This window comes from Bufo bufo, chromosome 2 (assembly GCF_905171765.1).
Source record: "Bufo bufo chromosome 2, aBufBuf1.1, whole genome shotgun sequence".
Classification (NCBI taxonomy): Eukaryota; Metazoa; Chordata; class Amphibia; order Anura; family Bufonidae; genus Bufo; species Bufo bufo.
The window spans coordinates 824,262,012-824,285,732 of NC_053390.1; the positions used below are offsets into that span (position 1 = coordinate 824,262,012).

Here is a 23,721-nt window from a genome sequence, read left to right on the forward strand (position 1 = left end):
CGTGTTCCCACTGTATTAATAATCCACTCTGGATGTCCAACCAGAGTGGATTATTAATACACTGGACATACAGTCCCTCTATACGATAATAGACCATACACAGGGAATTTTGGCCCTAAGGGAACAACTTAATTCCAATGGGACTATGCAGCAGGAACAGATAGATTTTATAATAGAGTGTGTGGATCATATCCTTCACCACAACTATTTTTTCTTCAATGATGAATATTACTTACAGTTGAGGGGCACCGTCATGGGTACCAGATTCGCCCCCAGCTATGCTAATCTATTTTTGGCCCAGTGGGAACACTATTTTATAGATCCCAAGCTTGGGGGCGACCTGGTCCTATGGCGGCGCTACATCGACGATGTTGTTTTCATTTGGAGAGGTGGTGAAGATGGACTACAACAGTTTATGCAGGATTTGAATAAGAACATATACAACCTGCGTTTTACGGCAGGCATAAATAAAGAGAAGGTAGACTTCTTAGATATAAAAAATAACAAAAAAAAGAAAACAAATACCTGTGTAACACCTATCACAAACCAACATCTAAAAATGGGTTTATTCTTTTCTCTAGCTGCCATTTGCCAAGATGGCTTACAAATGTCCCCCTCGGGCAGTTCCGCCGTATTAGGCGTAACTGCGCTGAAAATAAAGCTTTTGAGGAGGAAGCTATAAAAATGAATCTGCAGTTTAGAGAAAAGAATTACCCTGTTAAAATACTTGAAGAAGCAATGGGAAAGGTGAGACAGCTGGACAGAGGATCCTTTTTTGAAACCAAACCCCCACAGAATTTTGACAAAAGTTCTGAGTTTAGAATAATCCTGCCCTACAGTGCTCAATCAAGAAAAATTTCACAGTTGATTAAACGACATTGGCACCATGTGCTATATGATAAAATAATTGGCCCTATTCTACCAGCCCAACCACTCATTACCTATACTAAAGCTCCAAATTTGGGTATACAGATAGCCCCCTCAATAAAGGATAAAAAGAAGAAAATAAATACATCAGGTTGGCTGAACACTAAAGGTTTCTTTAGATGCGGAACATGCATAGGATGTAGGAAAACTAAATTCCCTAAAAAAACAACAGAAATTTCCTCAACCCAAAACGCCTTCTCGATGATGGTAAAACAACCCCTCACATGCAATTCCTCCAGCGTGGTCTATCTAATCCAGTGCCCTTGTCTCAAACAGTACATTGGCCGTACCAAAAGACAGCTGAAAGTTAGGATATCAGAACATCTTAATAACATTACAAAAGGATGTGAAAATAATCCATTATCCAAACACTTTAAAGAGATGCACAACAAAAGCTGTACAGGCCTGTCATTTATGGCGCTGGAAAAGATAGACACACACTGGAGGGGGGGCAACCACATAGAGAAAATGTCGAGAGCGGAATCTAGGCGTATATACGATTTTGGGAGCATGATGCCAAAGGGGCTAAACTCAGAGCTTGAAATTTTCGGCTTTTTATAGATAGTGGGTCGTCCACCCGTATGTTCACGGAGAGTCACATGCCAGGCTGTTAATCAGCACTGTGACTCTCTCTGGACTGCGGGTATGCGTCCCTTGACTCCTCCCTGAATGTGTCAGATGTATCACCATTTGACCTAATTTGAAGTCAATATTTTGAAGGTTAATGCTAAAATTCCTTATAATTTAAATTATGAATGTTATTTTAAGAAAATATGATATGTAGTTGATTTAGAAGCAAAAATGCAACAAATATAAAAAAAACGCACCAATAGAGAAAAAAACGCATCATAATAAAAAACGCACAAAAACCGCAACTAAAAAACGCATGCATAAAAATACTTGAAAATCAACAAAACCACATTGTTTATGAATTCTGGAATGATCATGGACAGTCAAAATAAGAAAAATACCTTCAAAATTGAGAAAAGAAGTATAGATGAGGAAGATCCACACTGGGGGAATCCATATTCCTTTTCTTCCAGGATACTGTTTTCCCATGATACCCTTTTTCCCATTATACCTTTTTTCACAAGACTATCGAGGGGTATAAAAACCCATCATTTACTTGTAAGGGGTGATGCCACTGAGGAAGGGGAGAGTCATCCCCGAAACGCGTCTGGCGAAAGTTTCACCCCAGAAAGACTTGAACCCCGAACGGACAGTGCACTGTTAAATCCAAAGGACATCGAGGATTCAAACAAGACGCTCTATACCAGTGGTTCTCAACCTTTCTAAAGCCGTGACCCCTTAATACAGTTCCTCATGTTGTGGTGACCCCCAACCATTACATTTTTTTCCTTGCTACGTCATAACTAATTTTGCTACTGTTATGATGACCCACCAAAAACCCGTACAGACACCAATACACCAAATGTTAATTCAAATACACAAGTATTTATTCATAACCACCGAACTTTAGCATAAATACAAAATATTTGTAAACCAAATAAATAACTTTAAAATAAATAATGAACAACAAATACCCCCTAAAAAATAAATCAGTACCCCTCAAATAAATAACTCAGTGGTGCTCACAGTACCCCCCCCCCCCCCCCCAAAAATAAAAAAATAAATCAGTGGTGTTCAGGGTACCCCTCAAATAAATAAATCAGTGGTGCTTCAAGTCCCCCCCAAATAAATAAATCAGAAGTGCTCAGGGTCCCCCAAATAAATAAATCAGCGGGGCTTCAGATCTCCCACAAATAAATAAATCAGCGGTGCTCAGGGTACCCCCAAATAAGTAAATCAGTGGTGCATCAGGTTTCCCCCAAATAAATAAATCAATGGTGCTCAAGGTCCCCCAAATAAATAAATCAGAAGTGCTCAGGGTCCCCCAAATAAATAAATCAGCGGGGCTTCAGGTCTCCCCCAAATAAATAAATCAGCGGTGCTCAGGGTACCCCCAATTAAATAAATCAGTGGTGCATCAGGTTTCCCCCAAATAAATAAATCAATGGTGCTCAGGGTCCCCCAAATAAATAAATCAGAAGTGCTCAGGGTCCCCCAAATAAATAAATCAGCGGGGCTTCAGGTCTCCCCCAAATAAATAAATCAGAAGTGCTCAGGGTCCCCCAAATAAATAAATCAGCGGGGCTTCAGGTCTCCCCCAAATAAATAAATCAGCGGTGCTCAGGGTACCCCCAAATAAATAAATCAGTGGTGCATCAGGTTTCCCCCAAATAAATAAATCAATGGTGCTCAGGGTCCCCCAAATAAATAAATCAGAAGTGCTCAGGGTCCCCCAAATAAATAAATCAGCGGTGCTTCAGGTCCCCCCCCAAATAAATAAATCAATGGTGCTCAGGGTCCCCCAAATAAATAAATCAGAAGTGCTCAGGGTCCCCCAAATAAATAAATCAGCGGTGCTTCATGTCCCCCCAAATAAATTAAGCCTTACTCAGCCAAATAATTAAAATAAAATTAGCCAGGCTCAATTAAATCATTGGTGGCAGTGGTGCTCAGCGGCGGTGTCATTAACGAAAAAACTCGGACCTCAGCAGACAGGCGGCCCGACTTACCCGTCCAGACGTCAGGCTCCTTCAAGCACAGGCAGTGATAGGACATCACTTCCTGTGCGCGAGGATAAGGGGCCACTGCCGTTGTGCGGGCGACCCACAATAGGAAGCCTCAGGCGACCCCCCGGAAAGGGCCGATCGACCCCCAAAGGGGTCGCGACTCCTAGGTTGAGAACCGCTGCTCTATACTAACCTGCCTTTAATCAGCTGAAAGCCATCATTGGGGATATACCCCATACGAAACACAGAGTAATAAGACGCCGACATAGTAAAGACCGGGACGTCGGCCTAAAGTCGGAAGTGACAACTACTCCGAAAAACCAGCTGAACAAAAAGGACAGGTAAGCCCACAAGTGTGGGTTATTGGTACTGATTTCAAACTCCCATCTTACAAAGAGATAATAAAACAGTGCCTATATAGAGAACTATTGCATGCGACTATCGTATAAAGACTTTCACAACGTTGTTTTCTGAATGCAAATATAATCGGAAATTTGTGTGGAAAAATCTTTCCGAAGATCCTTCTGAGAAGAATTTTTTCGTCAATCCTTGAAAAATTTTAACATAGATGTATGCAAAGATTCTCATGAAAAATTGAATATACAACAACCAGGAAACGCATGGACTGTAGTGATTAAAAGTGCAAAGAGATAGTAATACAGTGCCTATATAGAGAACTATTGCATGCGATTTCGCATAAAGACTTTCCTAGTGTTTTTTCGAATGTGAATATAATCGGAACTTTGTGTGGAAAAATCTTTCCGAAAATTTTCGGAAAAATTATTTTCGGCACCTTTCGAAAATTTTAATAGGTTTTTCCGAAAATTCTTTTTGGCAATTCTCGAAAAACTTGAATATAGATTAATGCGAAGATTTTCATGAGAAATTGAGTACACAATAGTCAGGAAATGCATGAATTGTAGTGATAAAGAGTGCGATTAATTTGCATATTCTGTTGTTAAGATCTGCAATCGAATATACACAGACCATACTGTATATCATTGCAGGTCCACATGCTATTAAAAACACTATACTTTTTTATACTTGTTTAGGATACGTACTAGCACCTGTAATGAGTTGATTTCAACAATATAAGAGCAACTACAACTATTTTATTCACAATTGTATTTTATTATATTTGTATTTTATTGTATTTTATTATATTTTATCAAACGTAGTCATAATAAATTGTTTCAACTCCGTGGGACTCCGCATGTTTGAGTGTGCCAATCCTATATCGACAGGATCCAATGTGTGTCTCATTTTTCCTTCCTTCTAACAGATCAGAAGAAGAGTCAAATAAATGGTGATGTTAACCAGGCCAAAAAAGGCAAAATAAAGGCCCCCCTCATGGAATGGGGAGGGTGGGATTCGGCAAATGACCATGTTCACCTCCTCTGGCGGCTTAACCAAAAAACTGCCACACCACCAAGTATGGCATTTCCCCCCCCCAACACTCCACACTGACTGCCTGCTACCGCTGCCTCCGTGAACCCCTGCACCACTACTTTCCGGGCAGGTAGGCTCCTGCGAAGCGGGCAGTCTACCCCTGGCATGTTTGGTCTCGACCTCCCACTGCTGCCACCCTGCTGACTCACGGCCACGCTACCACCTTGCTGGCTCAGCCGCTGCATCATGAGTAAGCTTCCACCCTCTTCACCTGATGATAATGAAACCACTTCTTCACCTGGCTCCCAAGTGTGATCGGCTACATCATCATCCACTACTGTCTGCACGTCACTGATGTCCCCCTCAATGGTCTGAGGGCCAGGAGCCTGACCGCTCGCAACACCAGCTCCCACGCGACTCTCATTATCACTACTTGCCCGCCTACCGGAGGAATCGGCAGATCTCTTCTCCAGATCTTGGCTGGCCAGTAGCTGCTGACTGTCCTCTAGTAGCTCGTCCTCGTTAAAAAGTGGAGCCAAGTCTATGGCATATAAAGACTTTTCGCGCTGAGGGAACAGAAAATGACAGAGACAGGTTGAGGACAGTTGGGGGCACAGATTCTGCTCCCGGGCCATGCCAACTAAGCGTCGTGTAAGAGGACCCCATCGACTCTTGGCTGGGGGTGTCTGATGTCACTTGCGACAAAGTCGAAGACGGAGGATATTATTCAAGCACCCCTGGGTTGCTGGTCAAGACACGACCGCTAAATGACACTGGGAGCTCAGGCCTCTCGCTGTGACTCCTGCTGCCACCACCCCCCTTCCTTCTTCTGCTGCTACTTGTGCCTGAGCCAGAGACATTTTGGCCACTGTCCGTTCCCTTTGAATGGACTGTCACTTGTCTGTTTGACATACTGTAAAATAAAAGAATTAAGTGAAAGTAAAAGACAATTAATACACCCCAAAAAAGGCTGTAGTACAATGTAACTTCACCGCAGAACGGCTAATAAGACATACTTTTTTTACTATTAATACACCACAAAAAATGCTGTAGTACAATATAACTTCACCACAAAATGGCTAATAAGACGCTCCTTTTTTGCCCTATTAATAAACCCCAAAAATGGCCCATAAAAAATTGTAACTTCACAGCAGAACAGCTAATCTGACATACTATTTTCCCTATTAATACACCCCAAAAAATGCAGTAGACCAATGTAACTTCACCACAGAACGGCTAATAAGACGTACTTTTTTTTCCTTTTAATACACATCAAAAATGGCTGTAGTCCAATGTAACTTAATTGCAGAACGGCTAATAAGACGTACTTTTTTTCCAATAATACACCACAAACAAGGCTGTAATACAATGTAACTTCACCGCAGAACGGCTAAGGGTACTTTCACACTTGCGGCAGACTGATCCGGCAAGCAGTTCCGCAGCCGGAATTGCCCGCCGGATCCGAGAAAACGCACACCGCCGCACATTTTAAACGTAACGGATCCGTCGTTTCGTCGAGGACCATAAAAGCCGGATCCGTCGTTCAGTTTCATTCCGTCGTCAATTTTTGCCGGATCCGTCCGCTGGATCCGTCGTAAAATCGGATCCATCTATTCCGTTTTCTTCCGTTTTTAGACGGAAAGACGGATCCGGCGTTTAAATTTAGAGATAAAAAGATGCTATCTGTTAAGCAAATACTACAACTGGCTATAAAAGATAACAGAAGGTCACAAAAAGATGCAATCTGTTAAAGCAAATACTACAACTGGCTATAAAAGACAACCGTAGGTCACTTACCACTCAGAGGTTCCTTCAGCAGAGTGCAAAGATGATGCCGGACCATATTCGTTTTGGATTTCAGGCTTTATTCTGGTTTCACGCTGGAGAAGACGTCTTCGAGCCAGACGGCGTAGAAAGCGTCGCTATTGGGTGCATCCAATAACCTCTGCAAGAGTAAGAAGGGGAGTTTTTGAAACTCTGTTTCCTGAATTGAGGGATTATCCTGAAAAATTCTTTAACTACTTACGGATGACGGTAGAAAGTTTTGATGATATTTTACAACAGGTGTCACCTCACATTCAAAGACAAGACACCACTTTCCGTCGCTGTGTTTCCCCAGCAGAACGCCTATTGATGACCATAAGGTAAAGTACATACTTTATTACATATTGTACCAATATTTGGTCTAAATTTTTAAAAGCTGCTGTTTGGTAGTGTGAAGCCCTAAATTTTTTAAGCTAAATTTGCTTACTTTTTCTGGGATTACTGTACAAAGTGTCTAATTTTGGCCCCAATTGATGCTCATCATTCTTTTTTTTAATTGTACATCTTGTTTGGAAAAGTTTGAATCAATATACTCGTCATTGAAGATGTAGAATGAACTGTGATGAATATTGTTCGCCATGGAGAACAAACATTTATCGTTGAATTTTATTAAAAATTATATTGGCCACAGAAAAAATCTTGACCAAACTAATATATGTAGGGGTGCAATAAAATTGCGTCAGGTTGATATACCACCAGTGCTGGGAGATTTTTATTGTATTAAAATTAAAAATATCTATCTTTATTAAAAAAAAATTAAACAGTCCTTGGATTTTTAAACAAAAAAAATAAGATTTATTATAAATAACAATAAAATAAATAAAATAAATAATTGCAAATTAAGGAAGGTATGGTGGGGGGTGGAGGGAAGTGATTGGTTTGGGTCCACTCTGTCCTGTTGTTCTTCTGCCACTGTGGACAACAAAGTGCGTCTTGATGCAAGTGGCACAGAGGGAGTATGAAGAGTGGATTGGGCAGGAGAAGGAGTTTCCCAAGCAACAGTAGAGGGAGTGGTGAAAGAGGTATGAGCATAGTAAGAAGGAGGAGAAGAAAAGTGTTGAGAAAAGAGCTCGGGGGTTTGGGATGGGGGTTGGTTGCGGGAAGGGGGAGGGTGGGAAAGCTGAGCCTATTGCGGCTGTAAACTTGGATAGGTGTGGGATGGGGGATAGGTGAAGGATGGGGGATAGGTGTAGGATGGGGGATAGGGCAGGGGTGGGGGAATGGTTGTGGGGCAGTGTGCCAGTTGCCACAAAACGCTGTCCATCTGTCTTCTGGCCTCATACTGCTGGTCGGGTGATAAGCGTTGCAGCGCAGGTAACAATGACACAATATAGTGATGCATCGGACTTATTTGTGTCGTCAACACCGCCCCCTCCTGAAGACGAGGCAAATGATCCTCCACAGATGCAACCCTATTTGTGATCCCCGCTAAGGACTCATACATGAGCCTTGTGAGGTCTTCGTAGTTAGCTTGGCTGCTCCTACCTGACCTCTGGCGACGCATGAGGGCCTCAAAAAGTGGAGCCATCGTTGACATTGTTGCGTCGCCAGAGGGCACAAGTAGGGGAACAGGTTGGTGTTCCTGACCAGCAGTAGGAGCAGGGCGAGAGGGACCCGCGGCAGCTTGCTCTTCAGGGACCGCCTCCTGAGGAACTTCGGGCGCAAGAGTGCTACTGGATGTTCTGTGAAGCAAAGAAAAAAAAATGTAGCATTTTTTATGGATGGGAGAAACTGTGGGATAGAGGTGAGCAAAAAGACTTCAGAAGCTACATAGGAGGTTACATTCCAAAAAATAGAGAAACATACTGTACATAGATAGAGGCCATGAATTAAATGAATTTTCAAGGAAGTGTCTATGTACAGTATAGCCTTTTTTTTGGGAAAACAACTTCGAATGAAAAATCGGAAGCACACACCTCTCTACTCCACTAAATACAATGTGGATGTCCAAGACAAAGTGCCAAATGACAGTCTGTCTGGGCCATACACCTAGTTTGAAAAGTTTTTTTTTAGAGACACCTTATATCTTACATTCGCATCTCAAGGGTCCTTCGTAGGAACCCCAAGGCGGCAGAATAGCGGTATTCAAGCCTTGAGGTTCCTCCCGACCCACTCGGGCGCCGAAGTTCCTCATTAAAGGCCTTCTTGTAGCGGTCCCTGATTGAGCGCCACCGAACCATGATCGTATCTCCTAGAAAAAAAGAAATCAAATTAGGATGTATATTTAAAATCAGTGGTTTAATCAAAGTTGGTTTACAATTTACTTGAAACAGCCACAATAAGAAAAAAATTATTTTTGAAAAAACTTAAAAATTTGACTGTAAAACCACTTTTGATTAATATTTTTTTTACATGTCTGCTCTCTACAAATAATTTATACTTACGGCATTGGCCCTGTTGCCTTTCTCGGAGGTCATCCCAGTTGGGCAGAATGGCCGCACATATCTCGTTCCAGAGGAGCCGTGTTAGATGATGGTCTGCATGGCGGCGGTCGGTGTGGTCCCACAACGGTGTACGCTCCTTCACCATATGGATGAGGAGGTCATTGTCGATATAAAATCGTTCAGCGTCCTCCTCATGCCTTCTGGTGGAGGTTTGGGAGCCCTAAAAGAAGAAAAAAAAAATATAGAATAAAAATTAAGTTTAATATTCGATAAATTTCTTTTTAATAAATAACATAACTTTACAATACTCACACGACCACGACCGCCGCGTGCTCCACGGCATCCTCTGGAAGATCGTTGATGACCTTTCTCACTGGCAACAGGACGAGATGGCTAAAAAAAAATGTTTTATAAATAAATATACATATATATAAAAAAAAAAACAGGCATAAAAAACTTTGGAAAGTATAAAAAAAATATTAACCAACCGTTTCTCCTCCACCCCCAACTTCCTCCTCCCCTGTTCCTCTGGCTCCGGGTTGACCGGGAGAACTCTCCTCCATAGAGTCTGACTGATAAACAAAAAAAATAATTTATTATTTAAATAATAATAAAATATACAGTTTGGAATGCTAAGGAACTTTACATACCACATCCTGGAGGTGTCGTGATCGGGGAGGAGAGCTCCCGGCCTCGCTCGAAGATGAAGATGTGCCTATAAAAAATGGCTGGCTGGCTGGCTTGCTTGTTGGCTAGCTGGCTGGCTTGTTGGCTAGCTGGCTGGCTGGCTGGCTTGGCTGGCTGGCTGGCTTGGCTGGCTGGCTTGTTGGCTAGCTGGCTGGCTGGCTGGCTTTTTGGCTGGCTGGCTTTTTTGACAGGTGGTCATATTGTTGAACGAAAACATACTACTCCTAACATGCATTGTGTAGTTATGTTACCTGCAAACCCTATGCTACAGTACATAGGGGTGTGAAGTTAATATAAGTACATAGTGGATGCTAGGAGTAGCAGCAGACAGGACTACTACTCCTAACATGCACTGTGTAGTTATAATCCCTGCAACCCCTATGCTACAGTACATAGGGGTATGCAGTTAATATAAGTACATAATGGATGCTAGGAGTAACAGCAGACAGGACTACTACTCCTAACATGCACTGTGTAGTTATAATCCCTGCAACCCCTATGCTACAGTACATAGGGGTATGCAGTTAATATAAGTACATAGTGGATGCTAGGAGTAGCAGCAGACAGGACTACTACTCCTAACATGCACTCTGTAGTTATATTACCTGCAACCCCTATGCTACAGTACATAGGGGTATGCAGTTAATATAAGTACATAGTGGATGCTAGGAGTAGCAGCAGACAGGACTACTACTCCTAATATGCACTCTGTAGTTATATTACCTGCAACCCCTATGCTACAGTACATAGGGGTATGCAGTTAATATAAGTACATAGTGGATGCTAGGAGTAGCAGCAGACAGGACTACTACTCCTAACATACACGGGGTACTGACAGCTCCTATGTACTTATAGCTCCTATGTATAAGTACATAGGAGCTGTTTATATGAGTTTTTTCTCTCAGAAAATAAGAAAAAAAAACACATATACTCACCTTCTCTGGCTTGCACCCGACTCCCTCGCAGGCAGGATCCAGACAGGATGGCGCAAAACTTGCTCCTCCTCTATCCGACGCAGGCGCAGACAGGATATCCGGATCAGTCGTTGCGTCGTTCCCCGGAACATTTTAAGTTGGATCCGTCCGTAATACAATTCAATGGGAATTAAGGACGGATCCGGCGTTACGGCAAATGATACGACTTTTGAGACGGAGAAGAAAATTATGCATGCTACGGTTTTTCATTTCGACGGAAATGTCGAAAAGACTGAAGCGGAGCAATCCTGATGCATCCTGAAGGACGGACTCTCCATTCAGAATGCATGGGGATAAAACTGATCAGTTCTTTTCCGGATTTGAGCCCCTAGGACGGAACTCAACGCCGGAAAAGAAAAACGCAAGTGTAAAAGTACCCTTATAAGACTTACTGTTTTTTTTACTATTAACACAACCCAAAAAAGGCTGTAGAACAATGTAACTTCCCCGCAGAACGGCTAATAAGACATACTTTTTTTTCCCAATAATACACCCCAACAAAGGCTGTAGAACAATGTAACTTCACCGCAGAACAGCTAATAAGACATACTTTTTTATTTTATTAATACACCCCAAAAAAGGCTACTCATCAGTGCATGCTGCAGCTCAAACTCCACTATTGCCTGCTGCTGCTGCTCGCACATTCTCTCCTGCATGTTCAAGGTGGAGTTCCACCTTGTGGTTACGCAGAATATGAGGAGGTGAGCAGGAAGGCTGAACTTACACTGCAGCGCAGACAGACGAGCAGCAGCATGGTGAGAATGCCAAAAGTGCGCACAGACCGCCCACACTTTCTGCAGCAGCTCTGACATATCGGGGTAATTTTTCAGGAACCTCTGAACCAAATTCAGCACATGTGCCAGGCAAGGGATGTGCGTCAAACCGACAAGCCCGATAGCTTTTATCGCACACACCACCAGGCCAGGCTTGAGGCTCAGCAGCACTAACCACTCATTGGTCTGTTGTTCCATGCCCGTCCACAGCTCCCGCGCGATGTGGGGTGTTTCCCCCAAACAGATGTTGTTTCCCCCTGGCTGTGCTGAAGTTGTGGTGAAGGTGTTACACTGGCCGGATGAGAAGGCGGTAGAGGAGGGAGCTGAGTTGAAGGAGGAGGCAACGAGAAATGTCTTGCAATCCTCGGTGGCAGTAGGACATTTGCCAAACTGCTATCTGCCTCAGGCCCAGCCGCAACTGCATTTACCCAGTGTGAAGTTAGGGAGATATAACGTCCACGTATCGGTAGTTATGTGGACCTTGCCACAAATGGCGTTGCACAGTCCACACCTGATTTTGTCCGCCACTTGGTAGTGCAGGGCAGGGATGGCTTGCCTGGAAAATTAGTGGTGGCTGGGAACCACATACTGTGGAAAAGCCACCGCCATAAGGTTTTTAAAAGTCTTTGTCTCCACCAGACTGAAAGAGAGCATTTCAAAGGCCAGAAATTTTAAAATGCTGGCATTCAGGGCCAGGGATCGCGGGTGGGTAGGGGTTACTTTGTCTTTCTCTCCAGTGTTTGGGGGATAGACAGCTGAACGCTTCCATGGGACAGTGTGGACATGCTGGGTGACGGTGGTGGAGGTGGTGGTGTTGCTGCCACATCCTCAGGTGTCTACTCCACTGCAGCTCGTGCTTAGCATTTAGATGCCTGGTCATGTAGGTTGTGCTCAGGTTTAGAACATTTATGCCTCACTTCAGGCTCTGATTACACAGTGTGCAAATCACTCGCCTCTTGTCGTCAGCACATTGTCTGAAGAACTGCCAAGCCAGGGAACTCTTTGGAGCTGGCTTTGGTGTGCTCAGTTCCTGAGTGCAGTGGGCAGTAGCAGGTGTACTGGAAAGGGGATGGCCATTCTGCTTTTGCACCCTGCTTCCTCTTTTACTGTGCGGCTGGTGCTGTGTGACCACCACCTCTTCCTCCGAAATGCACATGTCACTCGCATGACCTTGATTCCATGTGGGGTCTAGGACCTCATCATCCTCCACATCATCTTCCACCCACTCTTCACCCCTGCCCTCCATGCCGGTCTGTACAGCAGTTGGCACCTGTGTTTCGTCATCATCATCATCAGATGTGCGTGGTGGTCCTCCCATGTCCACATCCTGAAACATAAGTGGTTGTGCCGTGGCCAGGTATGGGGGATAATATTCTGTATTTGTTTGTGATGTCAATTGTAGCGTGTGCAGGGGACTATCCCAGGGCACTTCCAAGGTGTTATAATGCACGTCCCAGATTAGGAATGCCAGAGTGGTGTGATGGCCTATAATGTCTCTATAGCTTGATGTTAGTTGTGTCACGGTGTCTCCTACCTGGGTACGGCCGGACTCCTGGCTTCCTAGCTCACTTGCAATAAATTTGAGTGTAGTGATAGTAGGAGTAATAGAGGAACTTGGCAGAATAAATGATGTCCAGACCTTTAGATGAAGTTCAATTGTTGCTTTACTTGAAATAACTTGCATCCAAACAGTATACAGCTTTGGTCGCTTGGTCCCAGCAGGTTTTGGCAATGATTGGCAGGAATGAGTACTTCTGCTTTAAATGTGGAGCTTGCAGGATAAACGTCTGCTTGATAGCTCTGTAACTGTGGCAGGATTAGCTTCTGCACTTATCTGGTACCTTCTGCTGTGTGGGGACAGACTAGCTGAGGATGAGTAGGCTTCTCCTAGGGCTCTGGACTTATCTAACAGATGGATTCTCAGGGGATGCTTTCTTCCTGGAACTCTGGAGTTGGTCTGTAGTTTCTGCTTTCTTCATCCAGCAGAGCTTAGGGTGCTCTAGCTGGGTATATGGCCAAGTATCAGCCGAGACTAGGTCCTTGCTGTCTTCCCTATGCAGGGGAACGCCACACACAGACACCCACAGTCTACCCCTAGCAGGGTGTGGGCTACCCTCTAACTACCTTCTTTCTCCACCCATGCTACAGGATGTGGGACCAGCCCACCTTTCCACAGAGGGGGAGCTAAGCTGAAAAAATCCATTCCAGCTCAGATACACTAAACTGTGACTTGTTCCTGCCAATGGGTTGCTGCCACCTACTGGTAACCAGGCTAATTACATGAATTTACATGTACAATTGCATTTAACATAGATTTATATGCACATTTGTGGATGACATGAGAAAAATCATATCTGATGACAGTATAAAGGCTCCTAGAAGATAGTAGCGGGGTAGAGGAGTGTAGTAACACAACTTTGGGGTGTTACATTTGTGCATCAGTGCACTCAATCTCTTCCACTTCTGGGGCAGGGCTAGTTGGATGGCCAATGGAAATCCCACCAGCAGAGTCATCAAAAAGCATAAGAGACTGCTGCATGACTTGGGGCTCAGAATGCTTGGCTGATTTGCAAGGGGTTGAGGTGAAAGACAGATGCCCATGGGCTGCAGGTGCCAAATCTGCGGTTTCAGCAGGGGACCGAGTGGGAGACAATGTGAAGGAACTGGAGGCACTGTCAGCAACCCAATCTACTATTGCCTCTACTTATTCTGGCCTCACCATTCGTACACCGGTATTCTGGCCTACAAAAAAGACACTGAACGTCCTGTCGCCTACGTGCACCTGAGGAAGGTCTTTCATTTGGACGTGTAGCTGGCACAGATCGACCACGTCCTCTCCCTGCAACAAGAGCTCCACCAACACCAGCAGCACCACGACCGGGGCCACGTCCCTTATTTGATGCTCTCCTCCTTCTTTGAGGTCACCCACCGAACTAACAGACGGATTAACTATATTAATTTCCCTGTCACATATGCAGTGTAGGTGTATCTCACACCAATAATGGGTATATGTCACCCATCAAACTAAAAGACGGATTAACTATTATATTTTTTGTATCAGGGGTACAAAAATGGTGCATTGCACCCACAAAAAATCACTGTAGGTCACCCACAGAATTAACAGCCAGATGTATTATTGTTTATCAGTGTGTTAAATGGTCAGACACACATAAATAGTATGGATCTCCGTATCAGCAGATTAGGTATAATTAGCAAGTGAGTCTCCGTATTAGCAGACTTAGTAGAAACTTGGTTTAACTTGCAAATTAGCTTGTGTCTTTTGGGAATACGGTGCCTCACTGAGGCTCTTACCGCCAACCATAGGTTTTCTTGCGGTCTGGAGTCTGCACCGCGAAGTATGGAGGACCTTATTCCTCGATGTATGCCAGTGGGTAGTCAAGTGTGCGAATCACATGCAGCGGTCATGTGATCACAGGAGACGGTACAGGTCCTGGAAGTCTTTGCAATGTCTAGGAAAGGTAGCCTCAATTTCCAGACTGGAAGAATTATCACACTGGGAACTGAGGACCCACAATAAATATAAAAAAATTTGGCTGCCCTGGGTAAATTGGATATCCTCTGGGAAAAGCACGCAACTCGTTCCCACCTGATTAGCACAGAAATAGTGAACTCTAAGTCCGGAGTTTTTACCTAACATTGAGTTGTGGGTCTTCCACTCTCACCCAATTTATAACTTAATTTCAACCACACTATTATTTAATGGTACCACCCCCCCCCCCCCCCCCCTTTTTCTAATTTTTTTTCTCCATCTTTTCCCCAACCCCCCTTTTCACCCTTTCACCTCCTAATTTCCTCACATGGCTTTTTTCATCTTTTTTTTTGTTTATATGTTGTTTATATGTTGTTTTCTGCATTATTCAAGGTTCTTTCCTCTAGCAGGCATAGCCTTCTTGAGCAGCCTCCATCAGAGTAACTTTCTTTTAGCCTCATGCTCGGCACCCTCTTACGAGTCATTTGGACAGGGCACCCATGTGAGAGATGGATGCTTAAGTTCGTAAACCGGAACTGTTCAGTGAGGGGGAACTGAGGAGTGCTGCTCATTAGGCATAGTGTATACTCAAAACTCGGTTATTACTGTATTCAGGCACAGTGATAAGTTAGGATGTCAAGTATTTCTTTTTTCCTGATGCTTTAGACCTTTGCTGTTGCTATCTTTACGGGCGTATAAGTCCCTTGTATATGACATTGAGTGTGCTTAGAACATCATGACATGCTCTCACATTATATATGCCTTATTTTGTTTATGCTGAAATGTCCTGCGACTTGTGTTTTGTAATTCTTCTTCTTTTTGAAAATCAATAAAAAAGAATTTGAAAAAGAAAAAGAAAAATAATCTGGTGGTCTTTGACACAGAACTCCTGCCATACGCGTTTCGAAGCTCCTTTCTTCTTCCTCAGTGGCTGATGGTCTGTGTCAATGTATCCCCTTTATATGCTGATTAATTAGTATCCAAAAAACCCTGAAACGGATCTCCACAGGGTGAAAAGAAAAACATGTATGTGCAATCTTCATTAGGAATTGATCAATTTGAGGAATGTTACCCATACTGTATAATAATCGGTATTCTATGGTTTGTAGATCTATCGATCTTTGCTATTCAATATATACATGGTGTATACTGATTTCCACCACGTATTATTGTATTATTCTTGTTGCGTTTTTTTGTTTGTGTGAACAAGGTGCAATATTGCAGGTTCATGTCTCCTTCTTCAATGTAGTGAACTAACCAAAATTGTATACAAATGCAGCTATGACTAGAAAAGATAACTTAGAAACATTATATGAAAGAAAAAAATTTCATTTTTTTTTTTTTTTTTTAAATACATGTGAACTTCGATATGTAAAGAATAATTCTAGGTTCCATCAAACTCAAATGGAATGGTATTGTAGGATGGTTCTATGTAGTAATTCTCTTGAGTAATATTATATGGGCTATAGGAGATAATACTGTATAGAAGATGTATTGAACATATATTGAATTAAAGCTGTCTTGGATAGAGGGTAGGGGAGCCGGGGGTGAAGGGGAGATTGAGGTGCTGGTAATAACAGCCTGACCCTTTTGAAGTGCTTAGATACTGTATGTTTGTCATAACCACTTTTTATATTCGTGATCTGTTCTGAAATTCTCTTTTATAGAGGGCGTTTTTTTTGTCCCAATATATTGCTTCCTACACGTGCATTGTAACATGTATATAACATTCATGGTTTTGCAAGTTATGAATTCTCTTATCTCACTCTTGTGTCCATTTTGGGTTGAAGTGACCCATTCTGTTTTCCTATTTCCCTTTGTAATTTTACAGTTTCCACAAGTCCCACATAAAAGAAAAACTTTAAGTCCCATCCATTTATTTCAATCTTTCGATTTTTCCAGAATTCTAGTTGTAGGAACTATTTTTAATGCTAGTGGTGGGACCTTGGTATATGTGATACTAGGAGTTACTGCAAGAAGGGGGCCGACTACCTTGTCATTTAAAAGATAATGCCAGTGATCGTTAATTATCTTTTCCACCTTCTTATATTGTGTATTGTATGGTAAAATAAATCTAATATGATCATTGCTTTCCCTTTTAGATTGTATTTTTTGTTTAAAGAAGTCTGTTCTGTTCATTTGTCTCACTTTGTTCAAGGCTGATTGTATTAGGTCAGGTGGATATTTTTGGGCCTCAAATTCCTTACACATCTGGTTTGCCTCTTTTTCAAAGGTCATATTTACAGTACGGTTCCATTTCAATCTGCGGAATTGACTCATCTGAATATTTGTGAGCAATTGGGGTAAATGGCAACTAGAAAACAGAATGAAGCAGTTTTTTTGCCACAGGTTTCTGATAAGTGGTGCATATCAGTTTATCGGTTTGTATAGATATTAATAAATCTAAAAACTCGATCTGTTTCGTATTTATGTTGGGAGTGAATTTGAGGTTTCTAGTGTTGATGTTTAAGCTGGATAGAAAAGTGTCCAGATTGCCACTACTTGTGTCCCAAATGAATAGAATGTCATCGATGTATCACCGCCAGAGTACCAGATCCGCCCCCAAGCGTAGGTTGATGACCTCCTTTTCCCACTCAGCCAAGAAGATATTTGCATAACTGGGGGCGAATCTGGTACCCATGGTCGTCCCACGAATTTGAAGGTAAAATTCGGCAGAATATCAAAAATAATTATGGTTCAAAATGTGTCTGACACCCTCTATGATAAAGCTTATTTGTTCCTCTTTCATTTCGTCATCTCTTCTTAGTGTATTTTCTAATGCCTCAAGTCCCTGTTGGTGATCTATTATGGTATAGAGGGAGCTGACATCTAGAGTCCCTAAAATCAAATTTTACTTATAGTCTATTTCTTCCACTATTTTTATGATCTCTGTCGAGTCTCTAGTATATGAAGGGATTCTCTTCACGTAGGGTTGCAAGATTTCATCAATTTATCTCGAGAGCCCTGATGTAATGGAGCCTATTCCCGATATTATAGGGCGACCAGGTGGATTGATATTACCCTTATGTACTTTGGGCAAGCAGTAGAACATGGGAATTTTCTTTCCCATTCCTATGATGTATTTGTACTCTCTTTCATGTAAGACCCCTTTATCTGTTCCTATCTTCTGCATTCTTTATCATATTCCGTTGTATCGAATTCATAATTTGCAATACCATGAATGTTATATACTGTACATGTTACAATGCACGTGAAGGAAGCAATATATTGGGAGAACCCAAAGCACTCTAAAAAAGAGAATTTCAGAACACATCACGAATATAAAAAATGGTTATGACAAACATACAGTATCTAAACACTTCAAAACTCATCACAATAAAGAGCCTAGTACTTTGACCTATATCGCGCGCAAAATAGTGAAATGACACTGGAGGGGGGGCAACCACATTTCAAATATGTCCCATTTAGAAACAAGAAGAATTTTTTTGTACAACACATTGGTACCATTTGGCCTGAATGTTGATTTGGAACTGTTTGGTTTTCTATGATATTGGAGCCTGGGTTTGATGGGATATCGGGGTCAGGCTGTTATTACCAGCACATCAATCTCCCCTTCACCCCCGGCTCCCCTACCCTCTATCCAAGTGTAAAATAATAAACTAACATTTTTTATCAGGCTAGGGTTATTTCAAGGACCATGCAAGGGCAGCACTTGTGTTGAAGTGTCAATTTTGACAGGTTGAGACGACAATAGCATTTGGGAAGGTTAGGAATCCTCCTTCTCAGCATATTATTATTAGCTTTACAAATAAGGTATACATAGAAGACCACGATGTAAGGGAATTTACTTGTTAACCATATATGTCTGTTAGAATGTTAAATTTAGGATACAATGTAACTCTATGTAGAGTCAACCTATAAAATGGCTTTGTTTCATGACATAGGCAGAGCATTCTTGCACGGACACCTGTTGCTCTCTACACACACACACACAGATTCACACATACACGTTATTTTGGGGAAATAAGCTTTTTCACTTATTTTAATTGTTTTATTGCTTGCTTGTAACCTTTCAAGACTTATTGCTGTGCTATATTTTTCTCTTTCTAAACTTTGTAACTTTCTTTTTATGAGAATTAAATCCTTCTAATTTTATCTTTCATCACGAACTTTGCACATTTTGTTGGGCTCCTTCTAAAGCATTTCTTGAAAAATAGAGAAATGCAGGACGATATTCTACATTGGCGAGCCAGCGGATTTTTGTTGAATTCCTTCAGTTTGTAAAGAGGTGGGCCCAAGAGAGTAATTACTATTATTACAAGCTTCAGGAAAACAACAACAACGAATCTAAAGAAAGAAGAAGTTGAGCCATACATCTGTTGCAAGTGTCACTTCCCAGACGTATTACAGACGGGGGCTTGTGAAGAAACTACACAGAGATCCTTCCATTGACTGTGGGAAGAAGACGTAAGAAGGAGACATCAAGGATACGGTACCTGAGTAAGTAATGGAATTTCTTAATTCTTATTCAGATAAAAGTAAATTGGAGTTTAAAGTTGTAAGTAGTCATACTAATGCACAATTATGGGCAAGTTTATATAATCAATGTGAAGAAGAAAACATAAGAATTGACAAAAAGTTGTTGTGTATGGATAAATTGCAGAAGAAGCTCAGGAATGTATTACATATGGTGAAAATATTCAATACATTAGTTCTTGAAGACAGGCAGCCACAGACTCAGACACATAGTATATGTGTGAATAATAAGGACACACATGATACAGACACACAGGAACACATAGAAGAGGATGATTTTAATGATTGTCCAAAGTGTCAAATTTTGGCACAACACATAGAAGATTTGGAAGATCAGATGGAAATTAGGACACAGCTCATATCAAAATTATGCCATCGTACGAAAAAAGTTTCTATTATTACAAAAAGTGGCATAGATACGGGTGCGTCCTACATTCCAGACACTAGTCCAGCTGATGCAAATGAAGATATAGAGGCTGAAGAAATCAAAAGGAGGAAATTACATGACAGGGCAGCCAAGTTAAATTTAAAAATACATGATCAGTTGATAAAAATTTGTAAAGATATCCCAGCTTATACGGATAAGATGGATGCATTTCACAATGCTGATATCTTTGAATCTAATGCTGATAAGTTCAATCTAAATAATGAACAGAAAAACAAAGTATTTAAATTATGGCTTCCCTCATATATGGCAAGGAGATTAGAGACCACACCAAGAGTAAATGATGAACGTGAAATAATACATAGTTCCCCAGCAGATCGATTGAGGCAACTACTTTTATTTACTACTGGAGAATCTACTCCTACATTTGAAATCCTTGACATGTTAAAGCCCACTTTACAGGATGATCCATTTGCATTCTTGATAAAATTTGAACAGGCGTATAGAATGGTCATGGAAATTGAGGATGATTCTGAACCCACTGCAATGATAAAGTCATTTGTAAAACGGTTCAAATATCTTGATCCAGTCTCCAGGGAGTTAGCACTAGGAAAGCCTACGTTACAGGAAGCGGCAACATTTATTGATCAAATAAGGAGATCCATAAAACAAAGTAGTATAAGGGTCAAAGTTGCTGCAGTCCAAAAAAAGGATGAAAATCAGGTAACAAATTCAAATCGTCCTAAATCAAACCCTCCCATGAAAAGAGACCAATATAAACAGAAAGGAAAGGTGTCATTTCAAAGAGGACAAGTTACTTGTTATTATTGTGGTAAAATAGGACATTTAAAATGGCAATGTAGGAAATTCCTAAATGAGTCACAGAATGCAGGGAAAGAAAATGGTTTTGTGCCAACTGCTCCTTCTCCAGAGCAGGATCAGTCACAATCACCATATGCACCTTTAATAAGACAAATTAGAGAATTAACATTGAATAATTCGTACAAGGGGAAATCTTATGGTAATAAAATTGAGGAGACAGCTGGTTTGTTACCTTCCCCATGACTAGGACGAACTATGACCTCTCGTCCTTTGGAATTAGTAGCTCCAGTTTCATTAGATGACTGTGGAAGACCTTTTGTAAGGGGATCCTTACAGGGCAATGAGGTGACATTTCTCATTGACACCGGAGCTCAATTAAGTGTGACTAATCAGGATTTACCTCTAACTCCAAATGCACCTGTTTGTACAATTGTTGGTTTTAGTGGAAAGAATGGGACTAAGGCAAATTTAGCACAGAATGTTAATTTAGAAATACCAGGCTATCTGAAAACTAAAATAGACATTTGGCATAGTACTAATTCTGAAAACATCATAGGAACTGACCTAATGAAAAAATGGGGTTGGGTCATTGACTTAGGAAATAAGGTGATCTGGAAAGATGTTGATGGATCTAAACCTGTAGTCATTGATCCCACTGAATACAGTCATGTTGGTACTGTTTGCCTAACTGAAGTTGTTTCTTCTGAACATTTGTGGCCAGAAACTGGTGATGATGAAGTTCTAAAAGAAATTGTACAATGTACTCCTTCTTTGTGGGCACAATTTAGGAATGATGTCGGCACAATGAAAGATGTATTAGTCAATGTGGAGGGGAGAGACCCTCCTCCCCAAAAACAGTACAAATTGCCACCTGAATCAATTGGTCCCATGTCTAAAATCATACAGGAACTACTTGATCAAGGTGTCATTAGAAAAGCTAATTCAGTAACAAACAATCCTTTGTGGTGTACTGTGAAGCCTGATGGTTCATACCGAATGTTATTGGACCTAAGACTGCTGAATAAGTATACCCCAAATGTGGCACCCATTGTTGCAGATACTCATGACATAATGGCACGACTGAATGCTAAGGCAAAGTTTTTCTCTGTTTTAGACATCAGTAATGGTTTTTTCAGCATTTCTCTTGCAAAGAGCTGTCAATACAAATTTGCATTTTGTTTCATGGATGAACAATATGTATTTTGCAGATTACCTCAAGGAGCACATTTATCACCTAGCATATTTCATCAGGCAGTTGCAAAAGTATTGTCCAAATTTTCAAGACCCGATTGTCTGTTGCAATATGTTGATGATATTCTTTTAGCCACTGAGGATAGAGAGTTGCATTTATCTCTCTTAGCAGAATTATTTTCGTTAATGCACGAAGCAGGTTTGAAATTGAACACGAAGAAAGTCAAACTTTTGCAGACTGAAGTGAGATATCTTGGAGTGTTAATCAGTCATGGAAAGAGACAGCCACTTCAAGATAGGATTGAGGCTATTGCTTCTCTTCCCATTCCAACATCACACAAGGCTCTGAGACATTTCTTGGGTCTGGTAAACTTTTCCAGAGAATTCATAGAAGGCTTTGCAGAAAAAGCTAAACCTCTTTATGATCTCTTGAAAAATAATGATGATGACTCTTTTGGACCATGGGAAGAGGAACAACAGAAGGCATTTGAACTTTTAAAGCGAAGTATGCAAAAGTCTCCAGCATTGTCAACAGCTATGACTCAGGCACCTTTTGCTTTGCAGGTTCACTCCTCAGACACGGCTGTGTCAGCTGTACTCTTGCAGTTGCAGGGGGGAGAATGGCGGATTTTGGGCTATTTCTCTAAGCTTCTCACACCTGTGGAAAAAGGGTTTGAAATTTGTGCAAAACATTTGGTGGGTGTTTATTTTGCTGTTAAGGCAACAGAACACATTGTTGGATTTAACAAAATCATTCTGCAGACTCCTCACTCCACACTAAAACTTCTCCTTGAGAAAAACCTCCCAGGTGTGTCAAATCAAAGATTTGCACATTGGTTGTTGTCCTTATCATCAAAACAAATTGAGATTGATCACAAGGCCAAGTATGTACTTCCTCAATTAATGCAGTATGAAGGGAAAACTCATGAATGTTCAGAAACATTTTATGAATCATATCCTAGCTTGTTTAGGAGAGATGCAGAGAACAGTGATGAATCAGTATTTGTTGATGGTTCAAGATTTTGTTCAGGGGGAAAGTATTATACAGGTTATGCTATCTGGTATCCTGAAAGAGGATATGCAGTTCAGCATAGACTGCCAGGACACTATTCAGCTCAGAGAGCAGAGTTAGAAGCTGTCAAGACAGTACTGACAATTGATGAGAAAGAAAACAAGAATCCATTGGTCATTTATAGTGACAGCTCATATGTCGTGAGATCACTGACAGACTATTTGCCAGTGTGGGAAAGGAGAGGATTTGTAGATTCCTCTAACAAGGTCCTAGTGCATAGTGATACACTCAAGGACATATTCAAAATAGCTTCAAAACATCCTAATAGCTATGCTATAGTCAAAGTCCCAGCACATAAGAAAGGCAAACATGAGTTAGTTATTGGAAACAACACTGTAGACACATTGGCTAAGGAAGCAGCTATGACAGGAGAGTTGAAGGAAGAAATTGAATCTTTGAAAGCTTTACCAGTGAGGAAAACAGACACGCATTTTCCTTCTTTTGCAGAAGAACAAGCGAAGGATTCGTCCCTTGCTGCTTCTCAGGTTGATCCAAAACCTCCCTTTGTTTGTGAAAACGGGGTTTTGTGTCATGACTGTCAGGGGGAATTGCGTCCTGTTGTCCCAAAACATTTACAAATGGAATTCACCAAATACAATCATGAGAGTTTAGGTCATTTGGGTCAGGAAAAATTGTTAGGAGTTCTCAAAGAGAAATTTTATTGGGACAAAATGGAGAAGACTGTTCAAGATGTTGTTCAGTCATGTCTCATTTGTGCTCAAGTCAACCC

General features: G+C 41.5%; 1 protein-coding gene across 1 annotated transcript; it reads left to right on the forward strand.

Annotated features, from left to right (window-relative positions):
- The first annotated feature begins 19,492 nt into the window (after positions 1–19,492).
- Positions 19,493–20,971, forward strand: LOC120991089 (posterior protein-like). The gene has a single exon (XM_040419979.1). It carries the CDS (start codon positions 19,493–19,495, stop codon positions 20,969–20,971), a length of 1,479 nt encoding a protein of 492 aa, XP_040275913.1.
- The last annotated feature ends 2,750 nt before the right edge of the window (positions 20,972–23,721 follow it).